The 19285-nt window shown below is 34.2% G+C and overlaps 1 protein-coding gene across 4 annotated transcripts in view; it reads right to left on the reverse strand.

The window, feature by feature from the left end:
• The window catches only part of LOC126821159 (WD repeat-containing and planar cell polarity effector protein fritz homolog), a 161899-nt gene that overhangs the window by 115339 nt on the left and 27275 nt on the right, over positions 1–19285 (reverse strand). For all 4 annotated transcript variants that reach the window (XM_050549525.2, XM_050549526.2, XM_050549523.2 and 1 more), the window contains exons 11-12: positions 18693–18755; positions 14481–14580 (exon numbers count right to left, since the gene is read on the reverse strand). In XM_050549525.2, coding sequence (XP_050405482.1) covers positions 14481–14580; positions 18693–18755 — 163 coding nt within the window. The remainder of the gene's footprint in view (positions 1–14480; positions 14581–18692; positions 18756–19285) is intronic.

The raw sequence follows: 19285 nt of genomic DNA on the forward strand, positions 1-19285 counted from the left end.
CTATAAATCCTTTTTTTGCCTAAATTGCGCCATTTCCGCTGACATTGAAAATGTTAAATTGGTTTGAACTAGTCAAAGTTGACATTACGTATCAAATGGTGTCACTTTTATGAAAATCCAATAATAATTGGCTCTTTTACAGGCAAAATAGCCTAATTTTAAAATATGAAAAGCCTGAATGGGTTGTAAATAGCTCATTTTTACACCTTTAAATCGAAATGGTGCAAATACAAAACCAAAATTAAAAAAAGCGAGTCCGAGATATTTTACACCTTTTGTAGGGGCATTTATCTTGATCTATCAGATGGGCAAAAATTAACATTTACTAGTGAAAAGACGTTCCGACTCGACAAAATTGGTGTTTTTAGCAAAATTGCGTCACATCCGGTGCCGAAAGAAAACTTTACCGGTAATAAAAAAAATTGAGAATTTGCACCATGGAGCATATGAACTTTGTTTTATAAAAATCGGGCAATAAATAATTAACCTAGAACCGATAAACTGAATTAGCCAATAGCGGCCAAGAAAAATTATCGAGACAAAAAATGTTCACATTTTTGCTCAAATCAGACGACCTCTTAACCCTGGGTAAAATGCCATAAAAAATTATTCATTAATAAAAAAAGTTTTTTGTCAAAATTTAACGCCTAATATCTCCGAAGATTCGTCGAAAATCAAAAATCTAAACTACCGTAGCTATGTGCCCTGTCTCATGCTATGTCAAAATGTATCCAATGTTAAAATCCGACGATTATTGTTAATATTACTGCAATATTTCAAAAAACAACAACTTTGGCGTTTCGGACATTTCGCATTGTCGCAGAACGTTCGAAATAGCTTTAATCTCTAAGTCACACCCACTTTCCCTGTAAAACCGAAGACATCAAATTGATCCGACAAGTAGTTTCTGAGATATGCTCAAGTGGAAAAAATAATAATAATAATAAGAACTAGAACTGCGAAGCAGTAATGATGGATTTCGCTGGTGCCACGTTACCCTTGAACTTTTGTCACTTCTGGTGCCACGTTATCAGTGGACTTATGTCACTTCTGGTATCAATGAAACTGTTAAACAAATTTCCACATAAGCATTGCACAAATAGACGCAGAATCAACCAAATCTAGCAATATCAATTGCATCTATACATTTGTTACCATGTGTTACATATGTCAAAAAAGTGATCCTGACAAAATTTATTACTAACTTAACGATAAGTTAGCTAACTTTCTAATGGCAAATTAAAATGGGAAAAAAATCTATAAAAGTCATCCTGACAAAATTGGTTATTTCTTGACGAGGGAAGATACTAGAAGCCATTTTTGGACATCTATATGATCGTACTGATCCGATCGATATGTCCATTGGAATCAAATATCAAAATTGTTAAACGAATAATAAATATAACTCACTTCAAAAAAATATTTGTTTTGAAAGCTAAAAATACAGTTTTTGCCCACATGACATTACTTCAAGTGATAATGAAATTGTTAAATTAGTTCTATGAAATCATAAATGGCATAAGGCATCCCACAGTGAAAATTTTATAAAAATCGAATATTAATTTGCACTTTTATAGACCAAAAACCTTGAAAAGTGACTTGAAGAAAATCGTCTATTTCTCTGCAACCGTACAAGTTAGAAATGTTTTTGTGGTATCTGTATGATCGTATGGGTTAATTCTATTTGTTGATTGGAATCAAATATCATAATGTTAAAAACATTACAGATCAGACTCATTTGAATAAAATATCTGTTTTGAAGGCTAAAAATACAGTTTTTGACCAAATGACGTCATTTCCGGTGATAGTATAAATGTTAATTTGGCTTGTCCTAGTCCAAATTGGCATTAGGTATCAAATGGTAAAACCAAATTGAAAATCGAATAATAATTGACACTTTTACAGGCAAAATAATGTGAAAAATGACGCATGCAAACTTGCCTATTTCTCGGCAACTGCGCATATTACAAATTAATTTTCACATACATTCTCTTCGTATGGATTATTGCTACGAGATTAAGAAAGTTAAGAAGAAATATTCTAAAAAATGAAGACGCTGAATGGGTTGTAAATAGCTTAATTTTACACCTTTTTTCGCCTTTTAATCGAAATAGCCCGAAAACGAAAGCGAAATTTAAAAAACTGAGTCTGATGATTTGTGCGCCTTTGCATGGCGTATACTTTTGGTAATATCAAATTTTTAAAAATTAATATTAGCTTTCAAAAAGTGGTACCGAACTGTCAAAATTGTAGTTTTTGGTAAAATTATGTCACTCCCGTTGCCGACAGGAAACTTTACCGGTAACAAAAAAAATGACATTTCGGAAAACAGACCTTATGAAGTTTCTATTATACATATTGAACAATAAATAATTAATCTAGGATCGAAAACTGAATTAGTCAATGGCGACTTACCCGAATTACTGAGACAAGAATTGTTCACATTTTTGCTCAAGTCAGATGACCATTTAATCCTGTGTAAAATACCATCAAAAAATCTTCATTAATAAAAAAGTTTTTTGTAAAAATTTATATTTTCAAAATTTTGCGCCTAATATAAGCGAAGATTCGTCGAAAATCAAAAATCAGAAGTACCGTAGCTATTTGCCCTGTCTCCGGCTATGTCAAAATGTACCAAATGTTAAAATCCGTCGATTATTGTAAATATTACGGCGACATTTAAAAAACCGACAACTTTGGCGATTTTGGACATTTCGCATTGTCACACAATGTTCGAAATAGGTTTAATCTCTAAGTCATGCTGACTTTCCTGAAAAACCAAAGCTAACGTACAGATCCGCCAAGTAGTTTCTGAGATATGCTCAAGTGGAAAATAAAACTGTCAACGTGTTGGATGATTGTTTTTTTGGGGGTAAAAACAATCATCACTAGAACTGCGACGCAGTAATGACGGGTTTCACCGGTGCCCCGTTACCCTTGAACATATGTCACTTCCGGTACCGATGAAACCATTAAACAGGTTTCCATATAAGCATTGCACACATCAAATTAAATGTACGCAGAATCAACATAATCCAGCAATATCAATTCATTGTATACATTTGTTACATGTAAGTGATACTGACAAAATTACATTACTTCCGGTGATAATGAAAATGTTAAATTAGTTTTATGAAATCAGAAATGGCATAAGGCATCACATGGAGAAAATTTTATGCAAATCGAATAATTGCCACTTTTATAGACCAAAAACCTTGAAAAGGGACTTGTAGAAAATCGTCTATTTCTCTGCAACCGTACAAGTTAGAAACCATTTTTTGGTATCTGTATGATTGTATGGGTTCAATCTATTTGTTGATTGGAATCAAATATCATAATTTTTAAAACATTACAAATTAGACTCGTTTGAATAAAATATCTGTTTTGAATGCTAAAAATACAGTTTTTGCCAAAATGACATTACTTCCGGTGACAGTAAAAGTGTTAAATTACTTGTATGAAATCGTAAATGGCATTAGGTATCACACGGTGAAAATTTTATGAATAATAATTGACACTTTTATGGACCAAAAACCATGAAAAGTTACCTGTTGAAAATCGTCTATTTCTCCGCAACTGAACAAGTTAGAAAGGATTTTGTGATACCTATATGATCGTATGGGTTCATTCTATTGGTTGATTGGGATCAAATATCAAAATTTTAAACAAATAACAAATACAACTCATTTGAATAAAATACTGGTTTTGAAGGCTATAAATACAATTTTTGCCCAAATTACGTCATTTCCGGGGACATTGGAAATGTTAAATTGGTTTGACCTTGTTAAAATTGACATTACGCATCAAATGGTGTCACTTTTATGAAAATCGATTAATAATTGACTCTTTTACAGGCAAACTAGCGTAAAGGGTGACTCATGCAAAATTGCCCATTTCTCGGCAACTGCTCATATTACAAGCTAATTTTCACATACATTCTCTTCGTGTGGATTATTGCTACTAGTTTATGAAAGTTTCGAAAAAATATATTGAAATATGAAAAGCCTGAATGGGTTGTGAATAGCTCATTTTTTCACCTTTTTTCGCCTTTAAATCGAAATGATCCGAAAACGAAATAAAAATTAAAAAACTGAGCGCGATGATTTTTGCGCATTAACAGGGCACACCCTTTCAGTCATACCAGATTTGAAAAAAATAATATTTGCTTTCCAAAAGTGGTACCGAACTGTCAAATTTGCAGTTTTTGCTAAATTTACGTCACTTCCGCTATCGAAAGGAAAATGTACCGGTAACAAAAAAAATGACATTTTGGACCACGGAGCATATGAACTTTGTTTTATACAAATCGAACAATAAATAATTAATCCATGACGGAAAAACTGAATTAGCCAATGGGGGCCAAGGAAAAATACGGTGACAAAAAATGTTTCCATTTTCGGTCAAATCAGATGACTCTTTAACCCTAGGTAAAATACCACATAAAAATATTCATTAATAAAAAAGTTTTTCGTAAAAATTTAAAATTTCAAAATTTAGCGCCTGATATATCCGAAGATTCGTTGAAAATAAAAAATGTAAAGAACTGTAGCTATGTGCCTTGTCTCCGGCTATGTCAAAATGTATCAAATATTACAATCCAACAATTATTGATAACATTATGGCAAAATTTCGAAAAACGACAACTTTGGTGATTTCGAACATTTTGCATTGTCGCAGAACGTTAGAAATAGCTTTAAAATTTAAGTCAAACCCACTTTCCCAGTAAAACCGAAGACATCGAATCGATCCGACAAGTAGTTTCTGAGATATGCTCAAGTGGAAAAATAATAATAATAATAATAATAAGAATAATAATCCGAACAAAAACAATAGTGTTTCACACAAGCTACGCAGTGTGAAACCCTACCTAGAACTGCGACGCAGTAATGACGGGTTTCACCGGTGCCACGTTACCCTTGAACATATGTCACTTCCGGTACCGATGAAACCATTAAACAGGTTTCCATATAAGCATTGCACACATCAAATAAAATGTACGCAGAATCAACCAAATCCAGCAATATCAATTCATTGTATACATTTGCTACATGTAAGTGATCCTGACAAAATTACATTACTTCCGGTGATAATGAAAATGTTAAATTAGTTTTATGAAATCAGACATAGCATAAGGCATCACATGGTGAAAATTTTATGTAAATCGAATAATAATTGCCACTTTTATAGACCAAAAACCTTGAAAAGTGACTTGTAGTTAATCGTCTATTTCTCTGCAACCGTACCATTTTTTGGTATTGTGTGGGTTCGATCTATTTGTTGATTGGAATCAAATATCATAATTTTAAAAACATTACAAATCAGACTCATTTGAATAAAATATCTGTTTTGAAGGCTAAAAATACAGTTTTTGCCAAAATGATATCTATATGATCCCATGGGTTCATCCTATTAGTTGATTGGAATCAAATATCCAAATTTTAAACAAATAACATATATGACTCATCTGAATAAATTATTTGTTTCGAAAGCTATAAATATAGTTTTTGCCCAAATGACGTCATTTCTGATGATATTGAAAATGTTAAATTGGTTTGACATAGTCACAATTGACATTACGCATCAAATGGTATCACCTTTAATAAAATCCAATAATAATTGACTCTTTTACAGGCAAAATAGCGTAAAAAGTGACACTTGCACAATTGACCATTTCTCGGGAACTGCTCATATTACAAACTAATTTTGAGATAGATTCTCTTCGTATGAATTAATGCTACAAGTTTATGAAAGTCAGAAAGAAATATTTTAAAATATGAAACGCCTGAATGGGTTGTAAATAGCTCAATTTTACACCGTTTTTCACCTTTAAATCGAAATACCGCAAAAAAGAAATCAAAATTAAAAAAACTGCTTCCGACTTTTTTTGCGTCTTTACATGGCGCATCTTCTTACTTTTTACTTATTTTAAAAAAATAATATTTGCTTGCGAAAAGACGTTCCTAACCGCCAAAATTGTAGTTTGGGTCAAAATTACGTCATTTCCGCTGCTGACAGAAAGCTTTATCGATAATAAAAAAGTTGAGACTATGCACCATTGAGCATATGAACTTTGTTTTATACAAATCGAGCACTGAATTAGCCAATAGCAGCCAAGGTGAATTATCGAGACAAAAAATTTTCATATTTTTGCTCAAATCACATGACCCTTTAATTATGGGTAAATACCACATAAAAATATTCATTAATAAAAAAGTTTTTCGTAAAAATTTAAATTTTCAAAATTTGGCGCCTAATATCTTCAAAGATTAATCGAAAATCAAAAATCTAAACTATCTTAGCTATTTGCCGTGTCTCAGGCTATGTCAAAATGTATCAAATGTTAAAATCCGACAATTATTATTAATATTACGGCAATATTTCAAAAAACGACAACTTCGGTGATTTCGGACATTTCGCATTGTCACAGAAAGTTCGAAATAGCTTTAATCTCTAAGTCACACCCACTTTACCAGTAAAACCAAAGACATCGAGTCGATCCGACAAATAGTTTCTGAGATATGCTCAAGTGGAAAAAAAAAAATAATAATAATAAGAAGAATAATAATCTTAACAAAAACAATAGTGTTTCACACTGGCTACGCAGTGTGAAACCCTAATAATCTTAACAAAAACAATAGTGTTTCACACAAGCTATGCAGTGTGAAACGCTAAAAAACAGCATGAATACTAAAACTACAACACTGGAAAACAATCACTGGTTTATAAATAAAGAAATAGCAGCATGCACAAAAAGAAATCAAAATTGGAAAACAATCAACGGATTTATATATAATTTGATAACAAAAAGCAAATTGTATGTATTGATAATGTAAATGAACCATTTAAATCCTATACCACAGTCTGTTAAAATTGTTAATAAAAATCTGTGTCTTTAAAAATCTTCCGCTCAATCAAAATTCAAAGCCAAGCCAAACTAAGCCAGAGTTATTTTAGAATTCAAAATAAACGCAACTTTTATGTTGTGAAAGTCGTCTTTTAACTACGATTATCATATTATGTGTGAAATAGCTTTATTTAACGCCCGCTTCCACCGAGGTGATATCGCAGACAATTATCATATACTATTCAAAAAAAGTAGGGGATATTTGATTTTTAAGTGTTATTAAAGTCACCTAATGAAACTGACGAAGAAACAAATGACAAAATGAAATGAAGTTCACATTCATCGATTTATTCCAAATGATCGTTAGACTAAGTAAGGCACAGACTGACCATAATAAGGGTAAAATGATACCCGGGGTCAAACAGCAAAGTTACCACAGCATCACAACCAAGTCAGTAACGGGTAAATCCTCCTCTGTTTGCCAAATAAGCATTGATCCGACGTGGCATACTCCTAATGAGACGTCTAAGGTCATTTTGGTCCAGATTGTCCCATTCCTGTTGCAACGCAGCAGCAAGTTCTTGGACATTGGCAGGACGTTGTTGACGTTGACGTAACCTCTGTCCAAGCATGTCCCAGACATGCTCGATGGGGGAGAGGTCGGGACTCAGTGCTGGCCAAGGTAATGTGGTGATGTTCTGTTGTTGGAGGTAACCTGTAACGATCCTGGCCCTGTGACATCTTGCGTTGTCATCCTGGAAGATGAAACGGCGGCCATGACATCGTGCGAACGGCACAACATGGACTGCCAAGATGTTGTCCCGGTAGTACTGGCCTGTAACACGCCCTGCCACAACATGTAAAGCCGTTCTTCCAGCAACAGTGATGCCTCCCCACACCATAACAGAACCACCCCCAAATCGATCATGTCTGATGACGTTAACGTCTTGGAAGCGCTCGTTTCGACGACGCCACACCCTCCTACGTCTGTCCAAAAAATCAACAGTGAACCTTGACTCATCTGAAAACATCACATTGCTCCAGCGTCGATTATCCCAGTGTTGACGATCCCTACACCAACGACGTCTTGCCTGAATGTGATGTTCTCTCAAACAAGGGATCACGCGAGGACGTCGGGCGCGAAGGTGACCCCTATGCAGTCGATTCCGAATCGTCTGGCCACTCACTCTCACACCAGTGTCTGTTTGAAGACGAGCGCTGATCTGATTTGCTGTGATGACACGATTTCTCAAGGCCAAGGTACGGATAAATCGATCCTGGGCTTGAGTTGTCACCCTTGGTCGACCTGAGCGTGGTCTGTCCTGTACAGATTGTGTATCACGGTATCTGGACCATAGCCTGCTTATGACAGACTGAGAAACATTCATCGTCCGCGCCACAACCGCCTGTGTTGTGCCGATCTGTAGCATGCCAAGGGCACGTAACCTTTCATTTTGGGTAAGCCGACGCATATCAAAATTTGTTTTCTGGTCACTAAAACAATTAAACTGATGTTTCCACCCTGGAATTCAATGCCACAATGACTGTAACATTCAAAGTCAGAGTCGTGCAAATCTTGGGTTGGACCCCCATGATGATCCCAAGCATCACCTGCATTCCATGCGGTAGCTATTGGTGCGTTTGGGCGTCACATGTAACTGGAAATGTTTCTTCTGTTAGGTTTTATAGTGACTTTTTTCGTAGTCATTTGCATATTTTAGTATTATGCCCCCAAAATCAAATATCCCCTACTTTTTTTGAATAGTATATTAGTCACTAATCTCCTCTTAATCTATATTCCCATACACATTAATTACAGAAAAGGCCTGTGTATACACGGTATTATGAGCTATTCATCTTTTAATCAGCCAACTGTTTTTTGGAATATAGGATGGAGTCATAAATGAACGTTATTACATAGATCAATTAATTGATTAGTCGAATGCTATTGTTTTATTAATTCACACCTGTGGTCAAGTGCCTGGGTGCCATATGAAACCATGTTTTTGAATATACATGTCCGTAAGTACAGTATGGATTAATTCTTCGATTGGTCGAATGCTATTGTTTTATTAATTCTCACCTGTCTGGGTGCCATACAAAATCATGCCTTTGAATGTACAGTTGAGTCATAAATGTCCCTTTTTATTAAAGTAGCTAAGTCTCTAACTCAATATCATCCAAAATCTTCGACATTGAAAACACAAATTATTTGTCAATTTAAATCAACATTGATATTGTGATCTTATCGGGAAAAGATGGGCTTCTGATATCCAATATTTAAGACAAAATAAACATTTTACCATTTCAGGCCCATTCTAACAAGGGACTCGAAGAACGAGGCTAGACATTCAACAAGTCATGTCAAACGGTGACAGCATATTCATATCGGGAGAGTGTGCGCAATAAATACTATGTAGACTAGAATAGCCAGACGCTAGAAATTTTCATTCGATCGAGACTTTAGACATATTTCGCCGAACGTAACTGATTTGAAATTAGAGTAAAAATGGAAACGATTGAATGTAAATCAGTTTATATATATTCCCATTACATTATTATATGCGTTACGACCCATTTGTGTCAATTTCTAGGTCCAAAATATTAGCGATTTAGCTCCTTTAACATTAATTATTTGATTGGTCGAATGCTGTTGTTTTATTAATTCCCACCTGTAGTTACCAGCTGGGTGCGGGTCAGTTCATCCCACAACCATTTCACCTCGGACTGTTTCAAGTTTTTATTACCCTTGAGTCACAGACTCATTGGGAAGAACAAAAATATTTACAAAACAAAAAAAGCAATACAAATATCCATATATACTAATATATAAACACAGTATTACAAACAAGAATCATGATATGGAGAGTAGAGTGACGGTATATTAATTGTTACTATTCCATTTAATCTCTTCATGATTTTCGGGTAACGAACTTAAACTCAGCAGTCGAGTATCGACCCCTTCTTAGTCCTGATGCTAGCTAAAACTTGATTATATTCTTCCTGTAATCTTATTATATATGTACATTAATACTCCTATACATGTATATTGATATTTATATAATATATGTTTACATCATTTATATCTATCTATACTAATATTTGTGACTGTCGTCTGTCTGTCTGTCTGTTCGGGGTTGGCGGCTACACTAGGTCTGCCCCAAGTCTGAAATTTGGGGTATAGGGGTAGCTCGGACCGGGGAGTAACATAGGCCAGGTGGCGTTAGTCTACCACTTCCGGTTTCGGAGTTATGACCCCCAAAGCGAAGCCGGGTATCCTGCTAGTATAAAATAAAACCAAGTACGAATTCGAAGTCCTAAAAAATGTTATAGGCAAAACAGTGTATTCAAGCAAAATAGTGTAATCAGCAAATGGACTGCTCCTCGTGTACAAAATACACGACAAACAGTGGTAACAGGTGTCCGGAAGAGTAAGCTTACCCTGCCTGGCTTGTTTCGGTATCCTGTGAATAAAATATTGTTTTAAAAAAAAAAAAATCTCTTATTTTATAAGAAAAATATAAAAAAAGGTTTACAAGTTCAGATACATTTTTAGTACATAAAAGATTAAATAATTTAAAAACACTGGGGTTCGAATAATAATACTTTTTTTATATATTATTATCTCAGATTTTTATAAATTGAACAAATTAAAACAAAATGGTACTCAACTTCAATGTCTTCAAAATTACACAATGTACATAATTGTTTACTTCTCTCAATATATTTAGTACTATATCGTAACCTTTCAATATTTAAATTATGACTGAACAAACGGATTCTTGTAATTTCACGTCTGTATTTTCTGTCTATTGGTTTAGTCAAATAATATTGTAAGCCAAATGTATTCACAATATGCTTATAAATGATACATTTACTTGAAAATTCAAATTTCTCAATACACTCCTGTCTAAATATGTCTAATAATCTGTCTGATGATATGGATACAATTTGTGTTTATGAGATGAGCAGGTTTTTCCAATAAATCTCCCAAGCCAATTTTAAAAAGTTCCTTCTTAACATTCAGGACCCACGGGTCATTATTTATTAACATATTAGAGTAGCAAGAATTAAGTTATGTCAAAGAACGTATTCTAATCCAGTATTTAAATATCCGTAACTTTCTCGTAATGATTAAAGGGAAACGTCCAAGTTCATAATAGATCATGTGGGAATTTGTGGTTGTTCTTGTATCTAAGATTTTCCTAAGGTACCTTAAATGTATTTGTTCTATATCATGTCTCGAATGAAAACCCCATAATTTAGAATACAAGAGATAAAAGTATAAAAAATACAAAGTTTAGTTACAATATTAAAATAATTTTCATTACAAACTTTTGGGACTGAGAAGAGAGCTTTTTGACCCTGTTCAGCAATGTTCAGCCTCCATCTTGTAAATATGTAAATAACCTATCACTCATATGTCATGTATTTGATCTGAGTTGTGAATAAAATTCTGTTCTGTTCTATAATTAGATATTTACCAATAAAAATTATTTTACCGGGCTGTTTTATCCCGGGCTGTTTCATCCCCTTGTTATTATAATTAACTGAGCTGTACTTATCGTTAAATAAACTGTTAACACTTACTTATTGTTACATAAACAATAATGTATGGAATAAATAAGTTTTACTCGTCGATTTTTGTTGATTACCAATCACGACCAGGATTAGTTCACCGCTGTATATTCGTATTGTTTGTTAATTGGCGTTACGATTTTAGATCTTAGATCAGTTCACCGATGTTTTTGTAGTAAAGTATATTCATATTGTTTTTATAATTGTCGTTATGATTTTAGATTAGTTCACTGATGTTTTTGCAATAAAGTATACTCGTATTGTTTGTTAGTTTATGATGTCTAACATCATTTACCTTCTTTATAAAAAAAGGTATTTTATAATTACATATTGACAGCTTAATCACTCGCCAAAATACATCATGGACTCTACGTATTACCCAATAATCAACTAAATTGTGCAGAAGCCCGCAATCAAGTAATTACACTGTCTGAAAATGGCCAACAGCTTGGATATATTGACAGTGACTTTTTTTGGCGCCAGTCTAATGTACAGTCTTGCGAGATTATCGGACTGCCATTGTAAGCTTGACTTATGACCACGTGTACAGATGGAAGACTGGTTAATTCATTTGTGATTTAAAAAAGATACATTACCTGGGACGTGATTTACCGATTTCCAATTGTATAATTACCTGGGACGTGATTTACCGATTTTTGATTTATTTGTCAATGGTGGAATACTAAGTTTATAGGATAATGGATAATATATAATACCACGACCACGGTAAGGTGATTATCTATGGGTGTGCATTTTTTATATTCCCCTTTTTTATTCGTACTTCATATGTAAATAATTGAATCAAAATTAACCAATCGGATAAACGGCTTGCGGGAAATTAAAAGGTTCATCTAATTTTTCAACGGCGTACATAAATTAATTGTGTGTTGATTTTTCAACGTATCTCGGGAAATTAAATGGCTCGTCTAATAAGTAAAGGCCGAAGATAAGTAAACGGTGTGTTGATTTTTCAACTTATCTCGGGAAAGCAGACAGCTCGTCTAATAAGTAAACGTCGTAGATAAGTGAACGGGTCGGCCATTTTTAAACGACTCTCGGAGAAACTAAACCCGTTACCATTAAACTAAGTCATAGTACTAACTAACCCATTTATGTAATTCTTAAACGATTTTTATCAATTATCGAACGATGTTTTGACAGTAAACTCTATGCATACTTTCCAGCGCTAAAAAACCCATTCTAAATGATATCAAATCCCTAGTGTTGGGTGAACCTAGATGCTGATTTCTTCTTCCATCAGGTGCTTGAGACTGTGGAGGTATAGACAATCTAATGTTAGTAATCTTTTTTGTGTCAGTTGCTCTTGAATTGATATCTGTTACGATTTTATCACTTCTAATTTTTACCTTCTCCCCAGCTTCTCTTCTTTTTCTTACCTCCTCTCGAGATATTATTTTCTTCCCTTTGTTTGGGTGTGTAATCTCTTGCGATGATAACATTACTGTACAATTTATGGTAGAGTAGCTTGTCCCTGTTGTCTCTCCAGGCATCAAATATCTTTTTTCTATCTGCAGGATTTAAAAGGATTAGTTTCATAGGTCTGGTTTTATTTGGTTGCCTAATTCCAATCCGAATAATATTGGTAAAATCCACCTGTGGTGAATTAATGACATCGAGAACTTCCCATAAACTTCCTTCATCTTCAGTTTTTTTCAGGTCTGGATTATCCGTCTTTCGTTATTTTCTGCAATTTGCTCTCTTACAATGGATGAAAGATCATTTGAGTGCTCATTTGATAGTTCATGTTTGACTTCATTTTTCATGTCATGTACTCATGCCTTCACCTGTTTAGGAACATCCAATTTAAGTTGATCCATTTTGTGTTCTGTTCTACTATTCTTAGCCTCTCTTTGTTATCTGTATCAATTTGTTTTAAACTTTGATTGATAGAACTAAATTTAGGAAAGTTTATGATAGAACTAAATTTAGGGAAGTTTATCTTACAAACCCTACATGTCCAAATGAGATTAACAAAATTGTCTTGATTCAGTACATCGTAGGTTGCCTACTTATTTTTGAGCATAAAAGACAAAAATATTGAGAACACATTTCGCACTGTAAAGCTAAATCACCCTCATCAAGGTCTGTCTCGCAGGTAGGGCACTGTATTGTTTCTTTACTGTCAGGGCGAAATTGTTTTTTCAGATTTGCAGATATCATTTGATTCCATTTTATTTTAATAATTCTTATTGAAAATTGGGAATAAATGCTGTAATTGATGAAGGCTAATTCTCTACCTAATTAGCTTTGGCTAGAAGGATTGTCTATACTATTTGTTTAACACAATAATGACAGTGTGTCAAAAAAGAAATAAAGAAGGAATTAAATAGTCTACATACATATTGTCTTCGCGTTTCACAGCTTAACCTGTAGTCATAACCTGTTTTCTTCAGTATAAATAGAATGCCTACTACGCCAACACACTCAAGGGTCAGTATCACCTTGTGGAAAAGTCCTCTAATATAACAAGTTTTGTTTGTTAAACAGATTGGACATCTTATGAACCATATAACCATATGTTCATCTCAAATCGCCACTAATCATCACTGGAATGAAACTTTACATATCACTGGTCTGTGTTGTTGATGATTTTATAAAATGGCGCCGACCGCGTCCCTGGTGTAGACACCCGCACAAACAATACATAGACGTTTTGAGACACTCATTTGGGTTAAAAGTTTTTTTAAAATTTCTTACGAATTGTTAGCACACTGGATAATGAACTTTATAACCATAAATTATACGGTACTAAAAAAAAATTGCTAAAAAGATTCAAAAAGCAGAAAGTTGAATAAATTTCATGGAGCTCTGAAGCAGCTCGACCTGCTACCTGCTCACGCATGCGTCTGTCTCCTATGTAACTGTCTAAGCTTTTTAATATTTGTCCTTTTGTGTGCTAACAGGCAATGTTTAATAAAGTTTGAGAAAATACTAACAGTAGTCAAAGTTTTGACTGCAACAAAATAATTTACACAAATTCCTGGGGTTTTTTTGTATTTAATTCATTAAGTTGATTCGGATCGCATAATAAACTCACCTTTCCTTTAATTATATCATATATACAACTATGTAGAATAATTTCACCTCTAGAACCTGTTGACTGTTCTACTGTAAACAGTCGCTCTGATTGAAGATGACTGTAAAGAAAAATAAACCCTTTCAACATCATGTTCTTCTTGGTCAAACAACCAAATGCATTATAATTTCAAACCAGCGGATGCCATGCAAGATTCACCCACATTTTGCAAGAGATAGATAGATAACAAACTAAACCAGCGGCTGCCAGGCAGGATACGCCCACATTTGTGAGAGATGGATAGAGAACAAGCTAAAAAGAAAATGATTTTTCCTACAATCAAGGGCCATAATTCATGAAGTTACAATTCGATATGCGCAAATATCGAAAGGAACCAAGATCAACATGCATTTCAAGTTTCATCAAAATCGGATTAAAATTGTAACCTCTACAGGGTCCACAACCTTGATATACCATATTTTTACATCTTTCGCGTACAAGCGGCGGCCACTTTGTCCAGCAGTTTTGGTTTGATTTTCAGGAAATTTGAACTCAACCTTTATTACGGTGTTACAGTGATATATTCAAACGATTTTTAAAATCAGATAATAAGTGTGACCTTCAGAGGGACCACAAGCTAAAAGAGGCGATTTTTCGTATAATCAGGGGCCATAATTCAGGAAGTTACGATCCGATATGCGACAATATCGAAAGGAACCAAGATCTTTAGTTTATAAACATGCATTTCAAGTTTCATCAAAATTGAATTAAAATTGTGACCCATACAGGGTCCACAACCTTGATTTACCATATTTTTACACTAGTCGCGTACAAATGGCGGCCATTTTGTCCGGCAATTTTGGTCTGATTTTCACGAAATTCAAACTCAACCTTCCTTAGGGTGTAATGGTGATATAATAATACGGTTTTTTAAATCAGATAAAAATTATGACCTCTATAGGGTCCACAAGCTAAAAACGCGATTTTTTGTACAATCAGGGGCCATAATTCAGGAAGTTACGGTCCGATATGCACGAATATCGAAAGGAACTGAGATCTTTGGGTTATAAACTTACATGTCAAGTTTCAACAAAATCGGATAAAAATTGTGACCTCTATAGGGTCCACAAGCTAAAAACATGATTTTGCATACAAACAGGGGCCATAATCCATGAAGTTTCGATCCGATACATGCCAATATCGAAAGCAGCCGAGATCTTTTGGGGATAAACCTATATTTCAAGTTTTGTCAAAATCGGACAAGAATTGTGACCTGTAGAGAGTCCACAAACAAATTGTGGACGGACGGATGTCCGGACGGATAGGGGCAACGACAATATACATCCACATGAAAATGTGGGCGTATAAAAATAATGTGATTATTCGTACAATCAGGGGCCATAACCCATTAAGTTATGGTCTGAAATTCGCGAATATCGAAAGGAACTATGATCTTTGGGATATAAACATATATTTTCAGTTTCATCAAAATCAGACAAAAATTGTGACCTCTAGAGGGTCCACAACCTACGTATTACACTATTTACGTACACGGAGCAGCCAAGTTGTCCGGCAGTTTTGTTTTGATTTTCCCGAAATTCGAACTCAGCCTTCCCTACAGTGTAATGGTGATATATGTAAATAGTTTTTAAAATAAGATAAAAATTGTGACCTCTAGAGGGTCCACAAGCTAAAAATGTGATTTTCACGAAATTCGAACTCAATCGTCATTATGGTGTAACGGAGGGACCACAAGCAAAAAACGAGAATTTTCGTACAATCAGGGGCCATATTCCAGGAAGTAAGGGTCCGATATGCGCAAATATCGAAAGGAACTGAGATCTTTGGGAGATAAACCTATATTTCAAGTTTCATCAAAATTGGATAAAAATTGTGACCTGTAGACTGTCCCCAAACAAGTTTAGGACCGTCGGATGGCTGGTTGTGACGACAATATACGTCCACATAAAAATGTGGGTGTATAAAATTAAATCCAACAAAAGATAGGTTGCCAGGCAACGAAATCTTTCACCCACAGCAGCTAAGTCGTCTGGACAGTCAACAAGAATTGTCGCATATTTTTTCTTTTGTCAGTAATGAAACATTTATAATACACTAAAATCTAATTAAGAGTAATAACTCATTAAGTAATTATCATAAAATCATTAGAATTTGTTTGGCTTCCTGTTCTGCACAATGCTAACGTTTAGTATACAAAACATTTACTATCATGGAATTAGCTGTTTAAGTTATCAAAAATCATTGAAAATCAATATACTTGTTCGGCGCAAGACCTTAACAACTGTGTATCGACATTTTTCGAAGTAATCTAAGGCCATAACTCTAGCAATAATTATTGGAAATCTTTGAAAGTATATAGGTGTCTTCGTCTCATGACCGTCAACACTGTGTATAAATTTAAAATCAATCGGATCATAACTTTGATCTGTAGAGCATCCACCAGATTTTTCAAAGTGATCAAGGGCTATGACTGTGGCAATAAGCATCCAAAAATGTTGAAAATCAATAGACTTCTTTATCTCATAAACTTAAACACTGCGTATAACTTTAAAGTCAATCGGATATTAACTTTAGCCTCTAGAGCGTCCACAAGATATTTCAAAATGATCAAGGGCCATAACTCTGGCAGTAATTATCGGAAATCGTTGAAATTCAATATGCTTCTTCATCTCATGACCTTAAACATTGACAGACCGATGTGGACGAATACAAACACAATGCCATTATAAATTTCAATCTGATTAAAATACAGATCTATATTTCGTTTCGTTTTTTTATACTTTCGATGACCTACATGTACACTACATGAAGATCTGACAAGTTATAGCCATAGGTCACATCAGGGGTCAAAAGACCGACTTATGACCCTATGGCGTCAGACATTTGATTAATCAATCAGCATGGATGTTACTAGTGGATTTACCCACAGTTCCGCGCAAAAAAGGTCAAACGCTCGATTCGACAGACCATTTGATTGGCTGACCCCTCATTTCAAGCAGAACACGAGTTAAATAACAACGCTTCCAGATCCAAGTGTAGTAAAGACAAGTAAAACGAAATTTTGAACTATAAAAACGAAACGAAATAGTATCTGTATTTTAACCAGATTGTTATAAATTTGTGACTGAAAGAGCTCAATTTAACTTTAATTTTATGACAAGCCATATCTTCCAAAATATGTTACATTCTTATGAAACAATATGTGATTTTGTCAGATACAGCATACTATAATATTCGGTAGCACCATTTCTATTGATCTGTAGACAATTTATGGTTTGTATCGTAGGAGTGAAAGTTGAACTGTTGTTGTAAGTAAAAAATTACAAGTGCAATTTTAAATCCGGTTTTCTCAAACCTAAATGTATTTTAAAATATAACCAGTTGATATTGTCCATTAATAAAATTTTAAAACAGCTGAAGTTGCCAAAGTTAACTATGAGGTTTGAAAAGATAACAAAATTTACCTTCAAACTCCTTGGTTTGTTAAATTATGTAAGAGGTATATCTGCCTATTACTGGTCTTTATTTTGGGCATCAAATGTTATATATATTTTGTAACATGCTTAAGGGTGAATCTTGCGTTTTGATTGGTCAATTAGACACTGTCGATTGGACAATAACACCCCCCTGTTTTAGTAATTTCTTTTAAAATGCTAAAATAGCATGTTACAATGTCGATTAACACTTCCTGTTTCGCATTTAGAGGGGTGTTACTGTCCAATAGACATTTCCTGAGATTTTACATTAGAACCCGCGACGCTAACGCGTCTTGGGTCCTAATGATTTCAGGACATGTCTATTGGACAATAACACCCCTCTAAATGCAAAACAGGAAGTGTTTATCTCCTAAATTAATTAGGCATTTATTCACATGATAAGCCCATAATCAACTCTCTTGACCACCAGACGGCTGTGATATTGAATGGATTAAACCAATAATTCAACGTTAAAATGGATAATCAAGATTTTATGATCGTAGCAATGGTACCAGACAATCAAGACTACTGTCAAAACACTCATATAAACTAGCTCTGAATAAGGTAATCTGACTGAAATTTTCAATATATTCATTTTACTTTATCAATTTTTGAACTATTATAGCAAGAATGGCAAGTTCTTTATCTAAATCTTACATAATGCATCTTTAATAACTAGACTAATAATTCAAATAAAACTTTATCTACAAAAAATGAGATCTAAAATAAATCTTACCTAAATTTAGCATGTAACGGATCACTCTCTGTTCTAGTAAAGTGTAGCACGTCGACGGAAGGTCTGAAAAAGACAACATGCCTTGCATTTTGTGTATGATTGGCCAATTTTTTGTTACAAATTATAATTATATAATGAAAATTGACATAAAATAAATGTGAAATATAACTGTACAAGATGATTCTACAACAAGAGCACGATACTGCTGCAATATACGTCCACATTCCTGCTTTGATTGATATGGTACATTTCAAAATGAAGAGAATGAAATATCAAATGGCTGCAACGACTGTAATATGACAAGAGGCAAAGAAGGCTAGGTGTTGAGTTTGTTTTGCCAAAATTTACAGACTAATTATTAACAAAAAGGTAGGTGTGACACCGCCCCAGGGGGGTGGGGCATGCATCAAAATAAATAGTTGCTATCTTTACAGTATAAGGAATAAATATGCCAAGTTCCAACTCCAAGATGATCCATTCAGAATTGTAGTCTGTAAACGATAAATACAAAAATTGGGTGTAGATGGAACAACATAAATAGGTACAACCCTGTTATTGAAATGATTGATATGCTGATTTGAACAAAATCTGTT

The sequence above is a fragment of the Patella vulgata genome, chromosome 5 (genome assembly GCF_932274485.2).
Source record: "Patella vulgata chromosome 5, xgPatVulg1.2, whole genome shotgun sequence".
Taxonomy (NCBI): domain Eukaryota; kingdom Metazoa; phylum Mollusca; class Gastropoda; family Patellidae; genus Patella; species Patella vulgata.